Source organism: Aquila chrysaetos, chromosome 16 (genome assembly GCF_900496995.4).
Source record: "Aquila chrysaetos chrysaetos chromosome 16, bAquChr1.4, whole genome shotgun sequence".
Lineage (NCBI taxonomy): Eukaryota > Metazoa > Chordata > Aves > Accipitriformes > Accipitridae > Aquila > Aquila chrysaetos.
The window spans coordinates 30,552,439-30,570,163 of NC_044019.1; the positions used below are offsets into that span (position 1 = coordinate 30,552,439).

Below are 17,725 nucleotides of genomic sequence, written 5' to 3' on the forward strand. Positions count from 1 at the left end.
CGGGCTGGGGGGCCGGGGCAGTCCCCCAGCTAAGCTGGGGCAAGGCTCAGTGTACTGTGATACTGAAGGGAAACTGCTTTTCAACTCCTGTTTTTTCTCTTAATCTGGGTAATACATAACCAAAATAAACGTACTGAGGAAAAACCAAACCAACCAAAAGGGCTGTTTTTGTCTTGGTGCATGCAGCTCACCTGTGGTGGGTGGCCAGTGTTGCCCTGGGGTGGCTGGGACCTCCTCCCCTATCTGCAGCCCCCCTTTGGGGCAGGACTCCTGGGAAAGGGGAGTTAGGCCTGGGGCACCCAGTCCCATGCAGTCATGGGGGGGGAAAGAGGGCTGGAGGCAGCCAGGACAGGCCCCTGCAGCCTTCTGTTGGCATTTGGGTTGCAGCCCAGCCTGCAGCCAGTGCTGGATGTCCAGCCTGGGGGCTTCCCTCAGTCCCTTGCTGGCAAACCTGCAGCGCTCTGCCCCGCTCAGGCCCCAGCGTACTGCCCGGGCTGAGGTGTTGAGCAACGTCTGGGCTTTGCTCGCCTCTTCCCGGCAGTGGTTTCCCGCACTCTGGCATGAGCCAGGGGGATTAGCATGCTGCTAATCTCACTGTGTGGCTGGGAGGGAGGAATGGGTCAGAGCTGGGGCTGGGCGCCTGTTGCTGCCAGGCAAGACCATTCTGGGCAAGGCGCTTGGAGTAGCGATGCACGGGGGAATTAGAGAAATAATCTGTCGCTGTTGATCCCAGAGGCGGGAATTTGCAGTGTCGTGCCAGGCCCCAGGCGTGGAAGAGGGGGAGAGCCGGGCCAGCGGACGTGTGAGCAGAGCTCCCGGCTGGAATGCACCAGCTCAGCAAGGGATTGTCCTCGCTGGGCCAGGCAGGCGCTGTGCCGTGAGCCTGGTGCCTGTGACAGCTGCCCAGGCCATGGCGGCAGCAGACAGCTCCTCAGCCGCCCTCCGGCGTCGCGACCTGTGCAGCCGAGGCATCCGCCTGGCTGGGAAGATGCGCTCGGATGTCATCGACCTCCTGGACACCTACGTAAGTTTGCCCTGCTCCTTACGGCTGCCTGTGGGGCTGGGAGCACCGGTGGGGTGGCCACCACTACTGGGGTCCCAGGGGCTCCTGGCAGCTCTGCTGGGCATGAGGGATCTGGCCCACGGTAGAGATGGGAGATGAAATGCTGCCGGTATCTGGGCGTTGGTGTGCTGCTGGCTAATGCTTGGGCAAACCTCAAGCACCTGGCCTTGCACTGCCCCGAATGCCTCCTGGCCAGCGCCGAAGCTGAATCGGGGCCCCCTGGAGCCCGTGCTGATGGGGGTCCCCCTGTTTCTCCTGCCACTGCTGATCCCCAACTGCTGTCACCATTGCAGGTGGAGCGACAGGGCTTGGATGCCTCAGCCAGCGTGGCGGTGGTGGAGGGGGTGCCAGTGGCAGCAGTGGAGCGCTGGGACGAGCAGACGGGGACCCAGCGGCTGCTGGAGAACCTGGCGGCGTACCGGGCGTTCCGGGCCCTGCTGGCCCAGATGCTGGAGGAGCAGCGGGAGCAGCTGGGTGAGGCTGACGCTGCCCTGGGCCGGGCACTGGCAGCCGTCCTGCTCCAGGTCTCAGCCTTCGCCTACCACCTTGAGGAGCTGCTGCGGCTGGAGAGCCGCGGGCTCCCCAGCGAGGAGGGAGCTGGGCCCCCCCCACCCTCCCACCTCGGCCTCTTCGAGAGGAAGCTGTGGGGCCTGGGGGTGCTGCGGGAGCTGGCCCAGTGGGCTGTCAGGTCTGCACGGGACCTGCGGCAGCTCACTAAGCCCAGCCCAGGCAGCAGCTTGGCCCCCAGCCCAGCTGAGAGCCCTTGAAGGCAGGCACGGGGTGGGGGGCTTGGCCCCTGCTGGGGCATAGCAGGGGACTCCTTGCCCACCCCTGCGGAGGGCTGCTGACAGCAAAGGGGGTTGTTCATGGAGGGGTGCGGGCAGGAGGGACCACGTCATTAACCCCTGGGTCCCCCATGCTTTTGGTGCCACCACTCCCTGTGGGACCCTTTCCCTGTGGGGAAACTGAGGCACGGGCCGCACTCCGCCCCAGAGGGAGCGGGGATCCCCAGGCAGGGCGAGCCTCAGGGGTTGCTCAGGCTCTGCCTGCTGTGGTGTTGGAATTATCCCCCAGGAAGCAGCTTTGCTGCTCACCCTGGGGCCCAGAGGCCGTGACCCTTAGCAAGCTGCAGTGGTGCTGGGCTTTTCTTTGAAATTAGATCGCTGCCCGGCTTGCCATGGCCAGGTGCCACCTCTGGCGGACAGAAGCTGTCTCAGGACTCTCGCAGAGGCAAGGCAGGAGCAAAGGGACAGAAAACTATGGCCTGGTAATAGGAGTCTTGGGACCTGCCCCCCAGCTGCAAGATGCAAGGCTTTGCCACCTTCACGTGGATGCTTTTCTCCCACCCAGCTCGCATTTTCTGCGCATTGAATTTGTGCTCTAACTGCTTGGGGGCTTTTTCAGGAGGGGGGTGTGTGGGGGTGTGATCAGGATGGTATTTCTTAACCACTTGGACAAGGTAACAGAGAGGATCTTTTAACTGAAGGCTGTGATTCAGAAGACCCTCCATAAGGAGGTTTTTGCCTCCAGGGGTTATTTTGGGACTGGAAACGGCACGGAGGATTAAACAGCCCCAACCACATCGCTCACCATGTGAAGGGGAATGCCACGAGGTTTCACAGCTCCCCAGGCCGTGGTTTTCTTGCTGAGTGGATGTGATGGCTGATGGCTGCCGAGCGAATAAAAGGGCTGAGAGATGTACCAGGATGACGTGACTTCTTGGGGGAGGTGGGACAGTGGGGTTCAACCTCACTGGAGAGCCTGGGCTATCCCGTTCTTACCCCAGGGAAGGGTCGGTCCCAGTGGGGTGGGAGGTTTGGAGGGGGATGGGACCCGCTGGGAGGCCATGGGGAAGATGAAGGAACTGGGGTTGGAGGAGATGGAGGTGGCGGGAGGATGAGGAGGAGGTGGGGGGTGTCGCTGAGGTTGTGCCTTGTCCTGGTGTGGCCCTGCCTTCCTCCCTGACCTGCGAGAGGGAAGGCACACTTGGGGGCATGGGGTGGGGAGGAGGCTGGGGACGTGCCCGGCTGGCCCCGCGCAAAGTGGCTTTGTCCCGGTGGGTGGTGATGGCACCGGGCACAGCGCCTGCCCCAGCACCAGCAGCATCTGCACAGGCATGTGGGGGTCTGGGTGCTGCGGGAGGACAAAGGGCTGCACAGAGGCAGGGCCCCCTGCGCCCATCCTGCCCACCCGCCCAGGCACATTGGGGCAAGCGGGTCCGCAGGGGTTGGAGCTGCCCCACAGGGATGGGGTGAGGGTGGCTTGGTGGTGCCCATTTTTTTTTTGTGGGTGACGCCCAGGAGGAAGAATGTGGACCTTTTTCATCACCATTTACTGCCTGACCTCAGCTTTGCAGCTCAGACCGGATTATTTGCAATGTTTCTGCTTCCCTCCACTTCAGAATAACAACTTCTGGCCTTTATTTTTTTCAGGATTAGTCAAAGTGAGTCCCTTTCCCAGCAAGTACTTTTCTCTCCCAGTCTTGTCTGCTTTGTGCACTTGAAGCCATCTTGGTTTTCTCCCCTTGCGCCCTCATGCTCAGCAGTGGCCAGGCGCTCGCATCCTCGCCCATCCACTGTCACTCACCTTCCCAAAGGCGGGTACGTACATCTCAAACACCGCACGTCCGTCTCTGAACGTCACGACACAAGCAGGCGGGAACAGACCCCTTTTCTCCCACCACAGTAGCCTGGATGTGAGGTGACCTTCACATCCCCGGGGAGCCGGCCATGGCCCTGGCATGGGTCCGTGCAACTCGATCCTTCCAGATTAGCTGTTGGTGGTGCTGCGAGTTGAGCTTGGCCTGCTGCAATTGCACTTGGGAGTTGAAGCAGCAATGGGGATTGAAGGTGGACAATGATGTTGCTCCAGGGGCTTCCTTGGGCTGTGCCCAGCAGCGTGAATCGCCACTTTTGCAACCTTCCTTTTTCCTTCCTTGCTACCTTGCCAGCAGTGCTGGGTGCGTCTGTGTTTGCAAAGCACCCGCGATGCTTTGAAATGGTCACTGTAACCAGAAACAATGTAAAAAAGCAAACCGTAATCCAAACCTCCATGGTCTGGCTGAGCAAGAGGCTCCAGGTCTCCAGCTGTCCCTGCCAGCAAGCCCCTACCATGCAGTAGACACGTGGTGACGTCTGAGCCTGCTGGGTTTTAATGCTATTTTTCAGCTGCAACCCTGAAGGGAATCACTAGTAAACTGATTTGGCAAGGACAGGGGCATCCAACAGCCAAGCTCTCTTGCTGCTAGGAGGCCCTTAGGACTTGCATTGCCATAGGCTGAAGTTAAGTTCATGGGGGTGACTGAAGCTGTTGATTCTGGAGACAGAAATGAAGAGCTTGAGTGGAGTGATACAAGATGTTTTTTTCTGAACACAATGGTCTTGCTATTTCTTTACCCAATTATTTGCTGACTGATAGTAGGTAAGAGTTCTGTACGCTGCACAATGTATAAGACACCAAAGAAAAAACTGCTTTCAGATGGCCTTCCAGTGTCTGGAGAACTGCGTCATTAATGTAGACATAGATAATAGAGGCACTAATGAGCATTCTTTAGGATAAGATGTATCAAAACATGTAGAAGATCACACCACACAGAATCAGCCGAGAAGGGTCAGACAGCAGACACATGAGGAAGACTATGGAAGACCACCAGAGACCTGGAATATGCCTGCGTGAGGGGCATTTGCATATGATAATGAGTTAATTAACATGCAAAACTTTTATCAGAAATCTAATTAATATGTATATAGAACCTGTATATAAACTATGCAATTAACCTGATCAGGCGCACACAATAGAAGGAGAAATCCCCTGTGTGTCCAGCGCTGCAATAGAGGATACCTGCTTAATAGTCTTCCGACTACTGAGTCCTGATTTTGGCTTTTCACGGCATCAGGAGGACAGTCGTGCCCCATGGCTAATGCTGCTGAGGACCCTGAATGGCCTCCTGCAAACTAAAAACCCACCAAAAGCTGTCTGAGATTGTGCTTTGGGGAGAGAAAAAGGATTTGCAGTGCTGGTGGGAATGGGGAAGGGGGAGGTGAGCTGCTCTCCCAAGTTTTGTAAGGGAAGGAGCCACCAAAACCAACCCATGGATGTGTTTAATTTCAAAAAATAAATGTTTGGGCTTAACGCATGGTTGGGTTGGGCACACTTTGTGGGGTTGGAAAGGTTTTAAGCTGACCAAGGCTGCTCCCTGACCTCAGGCATGCCTGTATGGGGGTGCTGGCATCAGCGCTGGGTGCTGGGAGAGAATAAATTCACCCCTTGCCCACTGTGCACCAGAGGCAGGTGGGGATCATCTGTGCCAGTCCCACTGGCTCACCTGTCCCCTTGCACCATCCCCTGCCAGCATTGCAGCGCTGGCTCCTGACTTTTTGATCCTGAGCCAGGGTTGGGGGGGAATGTTCACCAATGCTTTCCTTTTTAATAGCAGGAAAACCTTTTGCTCCTGCCTGAGTCAGCAGAAAAGATTTCCCCGGGCTTCCCTGTCATGGCCTTGGCTGCACTCGTCTGCCCCAAAGGAGCAGGTGAAAACCCAGAGGAGCAGCTCTCTGCTGCCATGCTGCCTTCCTGGGAAGGGCCAGGAGCCCTCCCTTCTTGCAGGAAAACACACTTTGAGCATGGCCCTGTGTGTCTCCAAGGGCAAGCTGGAAGAAGGGGAGATTTGCTTGAACTTCTGCAGTTCACCTTCTCCTCTCACCATGGCACTCGCCAGCTGGCATCACTGCAGCTAGTCCCCACCTGTTTCTCCCCCCCCCCCTTTTTTTTTCCTCTCTTCAGATCTTGCCTAATGGTTTCTCACCCCGGACGCTCAGCAGGCTGGGCAGTGCCTGGGAAACAGATTTGTCAGGAGAGGAGCTGCAATGGCCGCCGGGAGCTTGGCAACGTCCTGCAGCAGCACTGGGGGTCCCCGTGTCCTGGGGATGAGTCGCCTTCGGAGCTGGAATGGACCATGGACCATGGACCAGGGGATTTGCTGGTGCTGGGAAACCCGTGTGTGTGGGACACGAATGCGATTTGTATAGCTCTCCCCAAACCAGGCAATGATGGGTATTTTGTTTAATATCAAAGAAAATCAACGTACTGTGTCTGTTGCCAACATCCTGTAGTTCAGGGCTGCCCTGGGATGCTGCTCGTGAGGCTCAGTGGAAGAACAAGCTCAGGATGAACTTTTTTTTGGGCTGTGAGGAAGGGCCAGCACCAGCTGCTCCGGTCCCAGGGAGTCACCATAAAGCAGAGGGGCCCCTGTCGCACCGCCAGCAGGAGCACATGGGTTTTGGTTGCACTGGTTTCAGTTTGCACAGCAAAGCCACTGGGCCACCAAGGCATGCATAAATTGGAGGAGCATCCTGAAGGATTTGCAGCCTCATGCCAGGCTGAAGCTGCATGAAATCTCCCCAGAAATCACTTCCCAGGGAAACTAAACTGTGGCAGGCAGCTGGGAGAGCTGGGGTACGGGAGCTGGGGTTATAGCCAAGGTGCCCCTCAAGGCACGTGGCGATTTTGGGCTCTGAACCCATTTTTGTGTGTCACAGGCCATGGCCAGGGGCAGCTCACCAGGCCGCTCCCCGCAGGCACTGCAGCCTGGGGAAGGGGATGGTCGAAGCTCTTGGACCATGTTTCTCTGTCATGGTGCCTGGAGCGGCATGCGACCCCCCAGCACCCTGATTCCCATTGCTGGTGGGCTTGGGGCCAGGGTGGTGCACAGGGATGGGCGCACACCAGGATGTCCCTGTAGCGCCTGGGCTGCAGTCTCGGTTAGGGGCGTGGGGAGCACTGGGGGTCCTTGGGTGCAGGGTGGGGGTACAGGGACACTGGTGTCTCAGGGGTCCAGGGTACGGGGGCGGGGGGCACTGGGGGGGGTCTCAAGGGTGTAGGGTGGGGGTACAGGGACACTGGGGTGTCAGGGGTGCAGGGTGGGCGTGCGGGGGGCACCGGGGGTCCTGGGGTGGGGTACGGGGTCCGCGGGGTGCGCAGGACAGAGCCGCGTCTCCTCCCCCCCCCCCCGCCGGCAATGGTTTCTCCCGGCCGCGCCCCCCCCGGCGGGAGGCTCGGTGCCGTCAGGGGCGGGGCGGCCCCGCCCCTGCGCGCTCGTGGGGCGGGCGGGGCGGGGCGGGGCGGAGCCGCCTCCCGCCTCCCGCCGCCGCCCGGGGAGCGGCGCTGCGGTCCGCCGCGGCGCTGAGGGGCGGCCTCGCCTCCGCGCCCGCTCGGCGGCCCAGCCCCGGGGCGGGGGCGGGCAGAGCCCTGCGCCGCGCCGAGCATGCGAGTGCCGGCGGGGCGGGCTGCAGCGGCCGCGGGGCGGGCTGCAGCGGTCGCGGGGCGTCTGCGGCGGCCAGCCGGAGCCGGGGGAGGCGGCGGGCCGGGGCCGGCCGCGGCGGCGGCGGAGCAGCCATGCTGCTGGCCTCGGCCGTGGTGGTGTGGGAATGGCTGAACGAGCACGGGCGGTGGCGGCCCTACAGCCCGGCCGTCAGCCACCACATCGAGGCGGTGGCCCGCGCCGGGCCGCGGGCGGGCGGCAGCGTAGTGCTGGGCCAGGCCGACAGCCGCCTGGCGCCCTACATCATCGACCTGCAGTCCATGCACCAGTTCCGCCAGGACACCGGTGAGTCAGCCCGGGGGGGAGCCGCCGGGCGGCCGACCCCCCTCCCTCCCCTCCTGCCCCGGCGGTGTCCTGCCCTGCCCGGCCTGGCTGGGCCCTGCACCGGACTCCCCGGGCTGCGATTGCGTCGCTCGGCGCCGTGCAGCGCTGCCCGCTCCCCCGCTGCCCGAGGCTCCCCGGCCTGGCACTGCACAGTGCCCTCTGCTCCGGGTCGCCTCGCACCGCGCTGCGCCTTCCAGCGCCGCCCAGCCGTGCCTGGTCTCACACCGCTTGCGCGCTGCCGTGGGCCGCTGCACGGTCCCGGTCGCGGTCCCGGTCCCGGTCCCGGTCCCTCGCTGCACCGCGCTGCAGGGGGTTTGCTGCCGGGCCCCGTGCTGCCCTGCCCGGTCGGGTGCTTTCCTGCCTGACGCGACTGATCCGGATTTGCTGTGTTTCCAGGTCCCTTATTGCGTTGCACCGGTTGGTGTAGAGTTGCACCGTGCAGAGCTTTGCTGCCAGGTCCGGTATTGCACAGCGCTGCCTGACCTGGAATTGCATTGCACGGTGTTGCACAATGCTGTGCTGCCGGGTCCCATGCTGCATTGCACTGCCTGATCTGGAGCTGGATTGTACCGTGCTGCCTTCCCCAGGCCCATATTGCATTGTGCTGCCTTGCCCCGCGTTACGTCCTGTCACCCGCCCTACCTTCGTGTTGCTGGCTGTACTGTACTGTGCTGTGCTACTGGGCACTGTGCTGCGTTATACTGCCTGATCCTGGATTACATTGCCTGGTCCCATACTGCATCTAGATTTGCCTTGCACCACCCTGCTCTGCCTGCCCTGGAATTGCACAGCTCTGCTCCTCGGTGCATGGTCCCGTGCTGCTGCCCAGCCCTGCCCGCTGCTGCCCAAGCCCACGCTTCCCCGGGTTGCCTGCTGCCAGCTTGCATTATGCCATTCCACTTGGTCCCCAGGTGGTTGCCATGTCCCATGCTGGCTGGCCCTGCTTGCACGTTCCTGGTCCCTTATGGGGTTGTGCTGCCTGGCCTCCTCCCTGCTGCACCTCCCTGGGCCCTGTTGCATGCTATGGCATTTTCATCCCCTGGACTGCAGTCCCTTCGTTGTGCAGAGCCCGTCCCCTGCAGACCCTTCCCAGGGCCCTGCCTCACCATGCCCAGCTCCCTCTGTGCTACCTCTGAGTCACCATCAACCCCAAAGGCCCTGTGCTGTACAGTGCTTGGGGGCCAAATCCTGCCCTGGGTCACAGCAGCCCATAGGGTTGCCCCGGGTTGGGGCACAGGCAGGTGGGGGCATGCTCAGGGAAGACACAAGCAGGTGGGGAAGTCCCCAGGGTGGTGGGTTGGACAGGTAAAGGGGGTATTCAGGGGTCAGGGGGCAACAAGCAGGCATGGAGGTCACCGGGGTGGTGGGGGTGTGGAGGGATTCCCAAGGTGGTGGGGCACATATGGCCCTGAGGGTTTCTGGGATGTGGGGGACAGTCACCTGTCGGGGAGAGGTTGGCACAGGGGATTTGTGCCCCCCCCAACCACCCCCCTGATGGCCATGGGAAGGGGACCAGCTAATGTCCCTTGTCCCTGGGACAGGTGGTGCTGGGTGCAGTGGGGTGCTGGACACCCTCCTTTGTCCTCCTTCCCCCAGCAGCCCTGGGGGCTGGCAGGGACCCTCCCCTGCCCGGGGGTGTGGGGACAAGGGACCTCTGCAGCCAGGCTGGGGGCCAGCCTCTGAGGCCTATTGTCAACTGGGGAGGAGGCCTGAAAGGGGGATTGTTCTGTCTCTCCCTGGGTTGCTGGGGATGTTGGTATTTTGGGTCATTAAACAGCTCTGATTTGGGGGGGTCGTGACCCTGGCAGGCCCTGAATAGCTATTGTCCCTTTTCTTCCCTTGCTGAATGGGAGGCCGTCTGGCCACGCTGGGGCTGGGCTGGGGGGATGCACGGCATTCCCACACCGACACCCGGGGACCGCCAGATGCCGCATGCAACCGCTGCTGCTCTCCCCACCTCACACCGGATTAGGATAAATCACTGCCCCACTCTCCTCTGGCCCTGCTTTGTGCCGCCAGTGCCGGCAGCTTTTCTCCCCTGGGTAACCCTTCGCAGGACTGGGACGGGTGGCCTGGCTTGCCTGGGGTGCAGCTGCACCCCATTCTCCATAGCAGGGTGCTTGATGTGCACCTGTCATTAGTGCTAATAAATAGCTTTTCCTTTTTAGCCCACTTTTTCGTGGGAAGTGGTCCTGTGTGGGGCTGTGTGGGTCCACAGTGGCGGCTGCTCCCAGCGGAGAGGTGGGGGTGAAAAGGACTGAAATTCTTGCAGGCTTTGCAAGACACTTGGTGAAAAGCCGAAGAAGCAGGCTTATTATTTCTTCTCTTTGAGCTTTCTAGTTCCTACCGCTGGCAGCGGGGCTGAGCCTTGGGGTTTTGCAGAAGAGCATGGAGGCAGCAGTGATCGTGAGCTCATCCCACCTATTAACCAGCTCTGGGTGCTAGTAGCATGCTCAGGGATGGGACCCCAAGGCTGAGCCTGGCCACGTTCAGCATGCCCTGCTGTGCTGTGAAACATCCCAAAGAGGAAGGCTTTCTCTTCATTGTAGGAGTCTCCAAAATTTGTGTCCATGCTTTGAATGCATCCTAGTCAACTGGGAGCAGTAGAAAAGGAAACACCTAGCAAAAATAAGGATGCAACCCACAAAGCCTTCGTGCTTTGCGCTCGTGTCCCTCTCTTAATGCTCACTGATGGGGGAGCAGGAGCTGGGCACAGGGCCCTGCTCAAACTCCTTTGCTCGGTCTCGCGGGGATTTTCGCTGTGCCACAGGCTGGGTTCTTGTCGCGGGCTGGTTTGGCAGCTGCAGATGGTGGGGTTGGTGCGAGCCCTGCTCCCCTACACATGTGGGTGCCTGCACATGTCACCACTGCGGGGTTCAGAGCTGCCCCTTAAATCTTTTATTCCACCATCCCAGAGCTGAGAGGGAGACAGGGCCATGGCAGGCACTGCAGAAGTCCGGTGCCTACATGCCTGGTTTCATCAGACTCCCATGGGACGTCCCTGGGAGCAGGTTGGAGTGGCCAAGCTTGTGGTTCTGTGTTTCCCCATCAGGGCTGAGCAGCTGCACACTGGGGCTGGGAGGGCGGCCACCACCGTAGACCGATGGGGGTGAAATTTGCCCTTCCCTTACCCCAGACACACTGGGGTTGCACCCCAGTGCTGTGAACGTACAGCCCAGGGGCTGCCTGGCCCTTCGGGTGTGCCGGTGGCAGGGCAGCTTGCAGGCAGCAGCCTGGGGAAACCAAGGTACACCAGTCCCCTGGCAGGGCGGGGACAACAGCTGAGCTGGAAAGCCATCCTGTCCCTGTGCCGAACAGCACTGGTGGGGCAGGTTGGGGTGGTTTCGCTCCCTGCCTGCAGGTGGGTGCTGGCGCCAGGGTCTGACGGCATCTCTCGCCTTCCCTCAGGCACTATCCGCCCTGTCCGGCGCAGCTACTACGACCCGTCGTCGGCGCCGGGCAAGGGAGTCGTGTGGGAGTGGGAGAACGACAGCGGGTCGTGGACGCCCTACGACATGGACGTGGGCATCACCATCCAACGTGCCTATGAGAAACAGCACCCCTGGGTGGACCTGAGCGCCATTGGCTTCTGCTACATCATCGACTTTGCCACCATGGGCCAGATCAACCGGCAGACCCAGCGCAAGCGCCGCGTCCGCCGCCGCCTTGACATGGTCTACCCATTGGTCTCGGGCACTCTGCCCAAGTCACAGTCCTGGCCAGCCAGCCCTGGGGCAGCGGCGGCCCCCCCGGTCCCTGCCTGCGCCTGTCCCCAGTGCCTCCTGGTCATGAGCGTCAAAGCCACCGCGTCAGCCACTGGCCCTGGCACCGCCACCCTGCAGCCCCGCAAAGCCCCCCCCAGCACCACCCGCTGTCCCCAAAGCCCCAGCGCCGGCCCCAGGGGCCAAGATACCTGACGGTATGGCCACGGTGCGTGGCTCGCTGAAGCCACTGGCAGCCCAAGGGGGCCGGCGGCAGGCAGCCAGCACACCCACCTTGAGCTCAGCCAGCTCCGCCGCCAGCCCCCCTGGCACAGGCAGTGGCAAGGCATCCCATCCTGGCCTCAGCACCCTGAACCGCAGCCACCTCCAGCGCCTGGCCATTGCCCAGTCCCGGGTGCTCATTGCCTCTGGGTGAGTCCCACCGCGTGTGAGTGAGAGGGTAGTTTGGGGGAGAACAGGGGCAGCGTGATTTTTTTTCTCCTCCCCAGGGCACAGAGGGGCTGCAGGCCAGTGGGGCTCTCCACTGCAGGGGTGCTATCACCCCTGAGCCTGGTGGGAGATGGACCTCGGCGGTCCCCAACCTCCTGCGGGCAGAGGGCTCTGCTGGGCCCCTCGCCTTCCCCACGGGTGCCTGGGGACTGGAGCAGGGATGGGGTGGCTCCTGCATCTCAATGAGGAGGCTGAGGCTGCTCTTTCTCTTGGTGGCAGGGGATGGGTGGGGGACTGCAAAAGGGCCAAAGAAAAGCCATTCAAGACCCATTAGAAGGGGTCCCTCCAGACCCCCACCCTCCAAAGACACTTTTTTTTCGAGGGGGTGGGCATTCAATGAGCCTGTTTCTCCCCTTTGTCTGGCTCTGCCATCAGCCTTCTGTCGCAGCCTGGCCCCTTTCCTCTCCTGCTCCATCCTCCCCCTTCCCTCCACTCCTGACCCGCCGGGAAACTTTCCCATGGAAGAGAGCCCCAAGGGGAGGCGGGGGGGAAAGAGCTGCGGCAGCGACGTGGCTGTAGGAGAAAAGAGGAAAAAAAAAAAAAAAAAAAAAAACCAACAGACTGGCCCGGGGAGTGGTGACAAAAAGGGGCCATGAATGGAGACGCAGGCGGGGTTTCTAAAGAGTGAGAGAAAAGGCGGCGGTGGGGCAGGGGGGAGCACATCGCCCTGTTGGGGGATTCTCTATTTCCAGCCAGGGCCCGTGCAGTTGCTCAGGCAACTATTGTCTGGCCCCTGCTGGCCCCTGGGGGCTGCAGGGACTTGGGTGCCTGCCGTTAGCCCTGATGTGGTCTCTGCTGGCTCCTCACAGGGTCCCCACTGTCCCCGTGAAGAACCTCACCGGCTCCAGCCCTGTCAACCCAGCACTGGCAGGTGAGGATGGGGCTGCAGTGGGGTGGCCGGTGCCCACAGGTGCTGGCCTCCCCAGGGGGGAGTCAGCCCCAGTGGGGTGTTTTTTGTGGAAATATCTGGGGTTTGGGGTGATGCTGGTTCCTCAGTGCCATTTCAAACCCCCTTGCCCAGGGATCACAGGGATCCTAATGAGTGCAGCCGGGCTGCCCGTCTGCCTGACACGGCCCCCCAAGCTGGTGCTGCACCCCCCGCCTGTCAGCAAAAGTGAGATCCAGTCCATTCCCGGCATCTCCCACACCTGCCGCAAGACCACCAAGAAACAGGCCAAGAAGGGTGAGAGGCACTTTGCCACTTGGCCCCTGTTCCTGTCCCCCCTTCCCTACCTGGTTCCCCTGCCCCTCCCACTGCCCCCAGCAGTGGTTTTCCCCCATGCTGCCCTCCGGCCCCTCTGACTGTTGCTCCCCTGCAGGTAAAACCCCGGAGGAGGTACTGAAAAAATACCTGCAGAAGGTGCGGCATCCGCCGGATGAGGTGCGAGCAGCGGGGGTCATGCTGGGGTGTCCCTGGGGTGCTTTGCTCTGGGAGGAGTGACTGGGGACGCAAGCGATGCCCCCATGCTGCGCAGGGGTCTCCCACTGCCCCTCATGGCTCTGCCCTGTCCCTGTCCCACTCCAAAGAGGGGCTGTGTGCTGCATGCACGTGTTGGCCAGCCCCTCTGGTGGCCCAGGGTGACGGCACGGCACCAGAGGTGGGTGCTGGTCCCTGGGTAAGAGCAGGGCAGCTCATCAGCCCCGCGTCCTCGGCAAGGCTCTGGCTGCATCCATCCACCTGATCCCTCTCCTCTCCTTCCGTGCAGGACTGCACCATCTGCATGGAGCGCCTCTCTGCACCCTCTGGCTACAAGGGGCCGCAGCCGGCTGTCAAGCCCGACCTGGTGGGGAAGCTGGTGAAATGCGGCCACGTCTTCCACCTCCACTGCCTGGTCGCCATGTACAACAACGGCAACAAGGTGCAAGGCTGCAGCCCCAGGCAATGCCCAAACCCCCAGCTTTGTGACCTGTGCTGAGCTCCACCAGCCCTCAGTGGGATGGTGCTTGAGTCCTGCTGCCCCAGAGGGCTCTGACCTCCCTGCCCTGATGGAGAGTTTAATTTTTATCAGCAGCCAGCATTTTGGGACTGCTAAATCAGAAACCAGGGTTGTGTGGGTATTTTTTCCCCCACTGTGCCCTGTTTTATGTCCTTGCTTTCCTTCCCAGGATTAGTGGCAGTGAACTTTGATCTCTCCATGTTTGAGCAGAGCTACCTGGCACCTGGCCTGGGCAGTGCTTTTCCAGCCATAGGTGGGCTTTCCTGAGCTCCCTGCAAATGGCCCTTGTGCTTGACATTCCCAGGAAAATGCGTTTCACATTGCTTGGGGTTTTTTAATATTTATTATCTTTCCCTCTTTGAAAAACAAAACAAAACAGAGGTAGGGAAAGTAGCGAGGACTGTAAAAGTGATGAGGAAGAGAAATGCAGACCTCAGGTTTTTGGTTAAAATTGGGTTGCAGTAGCAAATTCTCCCAGCCCTACCCCCTGCTTCCTGAGTGTTTTTTAAATGACTGTTTTCATGATGAAAACAGTGTTTGCTGCCACTCAGGGATGAAATGCCCGGGCTGGCTCAGTGCTGAGGGATACTGGTTTCATTATGTTCCCCTCTTTTCCTTCCTTCAGGATGGGAGCCTGCAGTGTCCCACCTGCAAAACCATCTATGGGGTGAAGACAGGGACACAGCCCCCAGGGAAGATGGAGTATCACATCATCCCTCACGCGCTGCCTGGCCACTCTGACTGCAAAACCATCCGCATCATCTACAACATCCCCCCGGGGGTGCAGGTGTGGCCCGGCCCTATGACCAGGGGGGTACATGAGTGGTCCCCTGTGGGGGCTGGTCGCCCTTGTCACTGCTGCATCACCCCCATGTCATGCTACAGCTCATGCCTTGACTCGGCACTCTGGCTTCAACTATGTCTCGGGAGCTGCGTGTCTGTAAGGATGTTGTGGAAAGTCTTGGGTACATCTGCATGAAAGTGTTGGCCCCGTCTGCTTGGTGGCAGGGGGGTGATGGTGGTGTTTAGGGCCACTGTGCTGGAGCATGGCTGCCCAGCAGCAGGCAGCTCTGCATCCACTGAGGTTGGGGGATTACCTTGTGCCCAGAGCATCCTACTGAGCTCCAAAACAGTTTTGTTCCTCTCCCACTCCACACACTGCAGGGACCGGAGCATCCAAACCCTGGGAAGAGCTTCACTGCCCGTGGCTTCCCCCGGCACTGCTACCTGCCGGACAGCGAGAAGGGCAGAAAGGTGAGGGGCTCACTTGGGCGGCTTGAGTTGGCCAAGGCATGCGCAAGGGCATATCGAGGCGGGAGAGGGAGCGAGCAACTATTTGGAGCATGGGGAAAAGCAGGCCTTATGCAGGCAAATCTGGGTGGAGGTTTTCCCTGTAGCCCATCCAGCATGCTCTGCAGGAGCCCAGCGATGTTCCCATGCACTGCCGGAGCTCTGCAGCCTGGTCCTGCTGTTTTGGTTGGGGTAGGATCCCATGTTGGCATCCCAAGCTGCCTGGAGGGCTTGGCTGTGGGTTGCCCACATTGCTGGGGTGTACCAGGATGATCAGACATGCCCTGAGCAGAAGTGGGTGCTTCCACCCCTGTGTTTGCCTTGCTGCCTGCCCCATCTCTCCCCTCCATAGGTACTGAAGTTGCTGCTGGTAGCCTGGGACCGGCGCTTGATCTTTGCCATCGGGACCTCCAGCACCACAGGTGAGTCGGACACGGTAATCTGGAATGAGATCCACCACAAGACGGAGTTCGGCTCCAACCTCACCGGCCACGGCTACCCGGACATCAACTACCTGGACAATGTCCTGGCTGAGCTTGCGGCCCAGGGCATCACGGAGGAGAGCCTGGCGCAGGAGAAAGACTGAGACTGCGGCAGGAAGGCAAGGGAAGGGGTGCCCGTGCTGCCCCCCACCAAGGATAAAGCTGCTGGAGAAACCCGCCTGGGGGCTTTGCAGGGGGCACTGGGAGCCCTGTGCTCCCAGTGGCACCCGCCCAGTGGGAACATCCCCAGGCTGGCCGGGAATGTGGGAGAAGGTCCTTTTGGCCATCCCCGTCACTCCCGCGGGGAGGGAGCCTTGCCCCTGCAGAGCCACGGGGCTTCACCCTGGCCTGGCCGTTCCTTCCAGCCGGTGTCCTGTCCCTGCTGCCGCCGTGCAGAGAGCTTGGGGCGCGCCAGGCTGCCCTCCCTCCTCATCCATCGGACGGTCCCAGCCTGGCCCGATGCCCCTGACAACCACCTGGGGCTGGGACCCGGCCTGGGGTGGGAGTGGAGGCCATGGGAGTCCCCCTCGCTCCGCCTCGTCCCTCAGCCATCTGTTTGTTTGTCCTGTCCGGTACCTCCCCACTGGTCTCCTGTGTCCACGGAGGTTGGGGGGGCCCTGGTCTGCCTCTGCCAGCCCCCCAGCCCCGTGCCCCCTTCTCCTCTTGGCTGTGTCTGAGCTGTGCCCTGCAGGGTCCCCTTGCCTGAGCTGCCTCCCCTCCCAGTGGCAGGGAGGGGCCGGTGAGTGGTAGGAAGTGGGTGGGGAGGCCTGGCCTGTTCCCCACCCCCTCTGTAGTGGGTTCCTTGAACTGTTCGTATGGGGGCATCCCCGCGTTGAATTTTTATATACCTCGTGTTTTGGGGTTTTGTCCTGTATATGTACATACAGGTGGTGGCATTTTGGAAGGTGGCCTGGGGGCTGGGAGAATGCGATGCTGTGGCTGGCCTGGGGGGCTGAGCCTGGTGGTACTGGGGGGGGGGGGGGGGCAGGATGGGGGGCAGCACTGCTCCCCTACTGCGGGGACACCCTGCCCTGAAGGACATCAGTGCCCCACGGTAGCGCTGTCACCTGTGGGTCCCGATGCAGGTGTGGGTGGGAACTGCTCCCCTTTCTGCTGGGTCCCAGCACCATCCCCAGAGTCCTTGGGGAGGTCTTTGGGGGCCGGGGGGGGGGAGACAGCTGGCTGGCAGTGAGTTGGCATGGTGGTTTTGGGCTGGGGCCAGGGGTGTTGGCATGAGAGGGGAGTGTGGGTGGTGGTGGGGGAGTTGCATGGCATCTTGGGGTCCCCACCAGCCCCCAGGGGACTTCATAGGGCCTCCCAGAACCACCTGTGACAGGGTGCTGGAGAGATCCCCACAGCTTTGTGGGCTGCCCTGGGGGCACTCTCCCCATTGATGGGGGCTGTTTGCAGCTCATGCCCCTGTCCCACGATACCCCCAGGGTTGGAGAGCGGAGAGGGGGGCAGCACCCACCACTGCCCAGGCTGCCCCCAGGCCTGCACTGTTGCTCCTTGGGGGTTTGGGGCCTCCTAGCCCATTTTTGTTGCATTCCCCTCCTGGTTTTCCTGGGGGGGGGTCACCTCACCCTTTGTCCCAGGGGACAGTGGTGTGGGAGGGGGACCCGTCCTGCTGTGCATCGTTCTGTTGTTGTTGCTGTTTTTCCTCTCCCCAGCCTGGTGGATGTGTTGCCCCCAGCCAGCCACCCCGCAGCGGGGAGGTCGGGGGGGGGGGTGTCAATAAAGCGGATGGCAGGGGATGCTCGCTGTCCCTGCACGGCCTGGCCTCTCTGTTGTCTTCTGTCCGTCGTCTGTGTGACCAGGCGAGCGAGGGTGCACTGTGGGGAGGGCCAGGCACCCCTCATCCCCCTGATGCCCCTTTGCAGCAGTCTGTCCCCAACTATCCTTAGCATGGGATGTTATTTTCTACCTCAAGGGAGAAAACCTCTTTCCCCAGGAAAACCCCCTTTTTAGGTGGCTCTGCAGCCAGGGGAGCTGCAGCAGTGTGATTTCTCCTCCACCGGAGCCCTGGGCTTCCCCCACTGCAGAAAAACCCTGGCTGGAGCTATGCAAAACCCTCCTGTAATTTGGGGGAGGAAGGGGGA

General features: G+C 61.2%; 2 protein-coding genes across 2 annotated transcripts; both read left to right on the forward strand.

Moving 5' to 3' along the window:
- Positions 1 to 608: 608 nt before the first annotated feature.
- Positions 609 to 2,764, forward strand: CNTF (ciliary neurotrophic factor). Its single transcript, XM_030039913.1, has 2 exons — positions 609 to 1,024; positions 1,357 to 2,764. Exons 1-2 carry the CDS (start codon positions 911 to 913, stop codon positions 1,828 to 1,830), a joined length of 588 nt encoding a protein of 195 aa, XP_029895773.1. The 5' UTR covers positions 609 to 910; the 3' UTR covers positions 1,831 to 2,764.
- A 4,455-nt stretch (positions 2,765 to 7,219) lies between these two features.
- DTX4 (deltex E3 ubiquitin ligase 4) lies at positions 7,220 to 17,401 on the forward strand. The gene is given in 10 exon segments (XM_030039220.2): positions 7,220 to 7,667; positions 11,115 to 11,566; positions 11,568 to 11,839; positions 12,727 to 12,788; positions 12,939 to 13,100; positions 13,237 to 13,298; positions 13,624 to 13,776; positions 14,480 to 14,641; positions 15,019 to 15,108; positions 15,497 to 17,401. Coding segments are annotated over 10 exon segments (1,860 nt in total). The 5' UTR covers positions 7,220 to 7,456; the 3' UTR covers positions 15,731 to 17,401.
- The last annotated feature ends 324 nt before the right edge of the window (positions 17,402 to 17,725 follow it).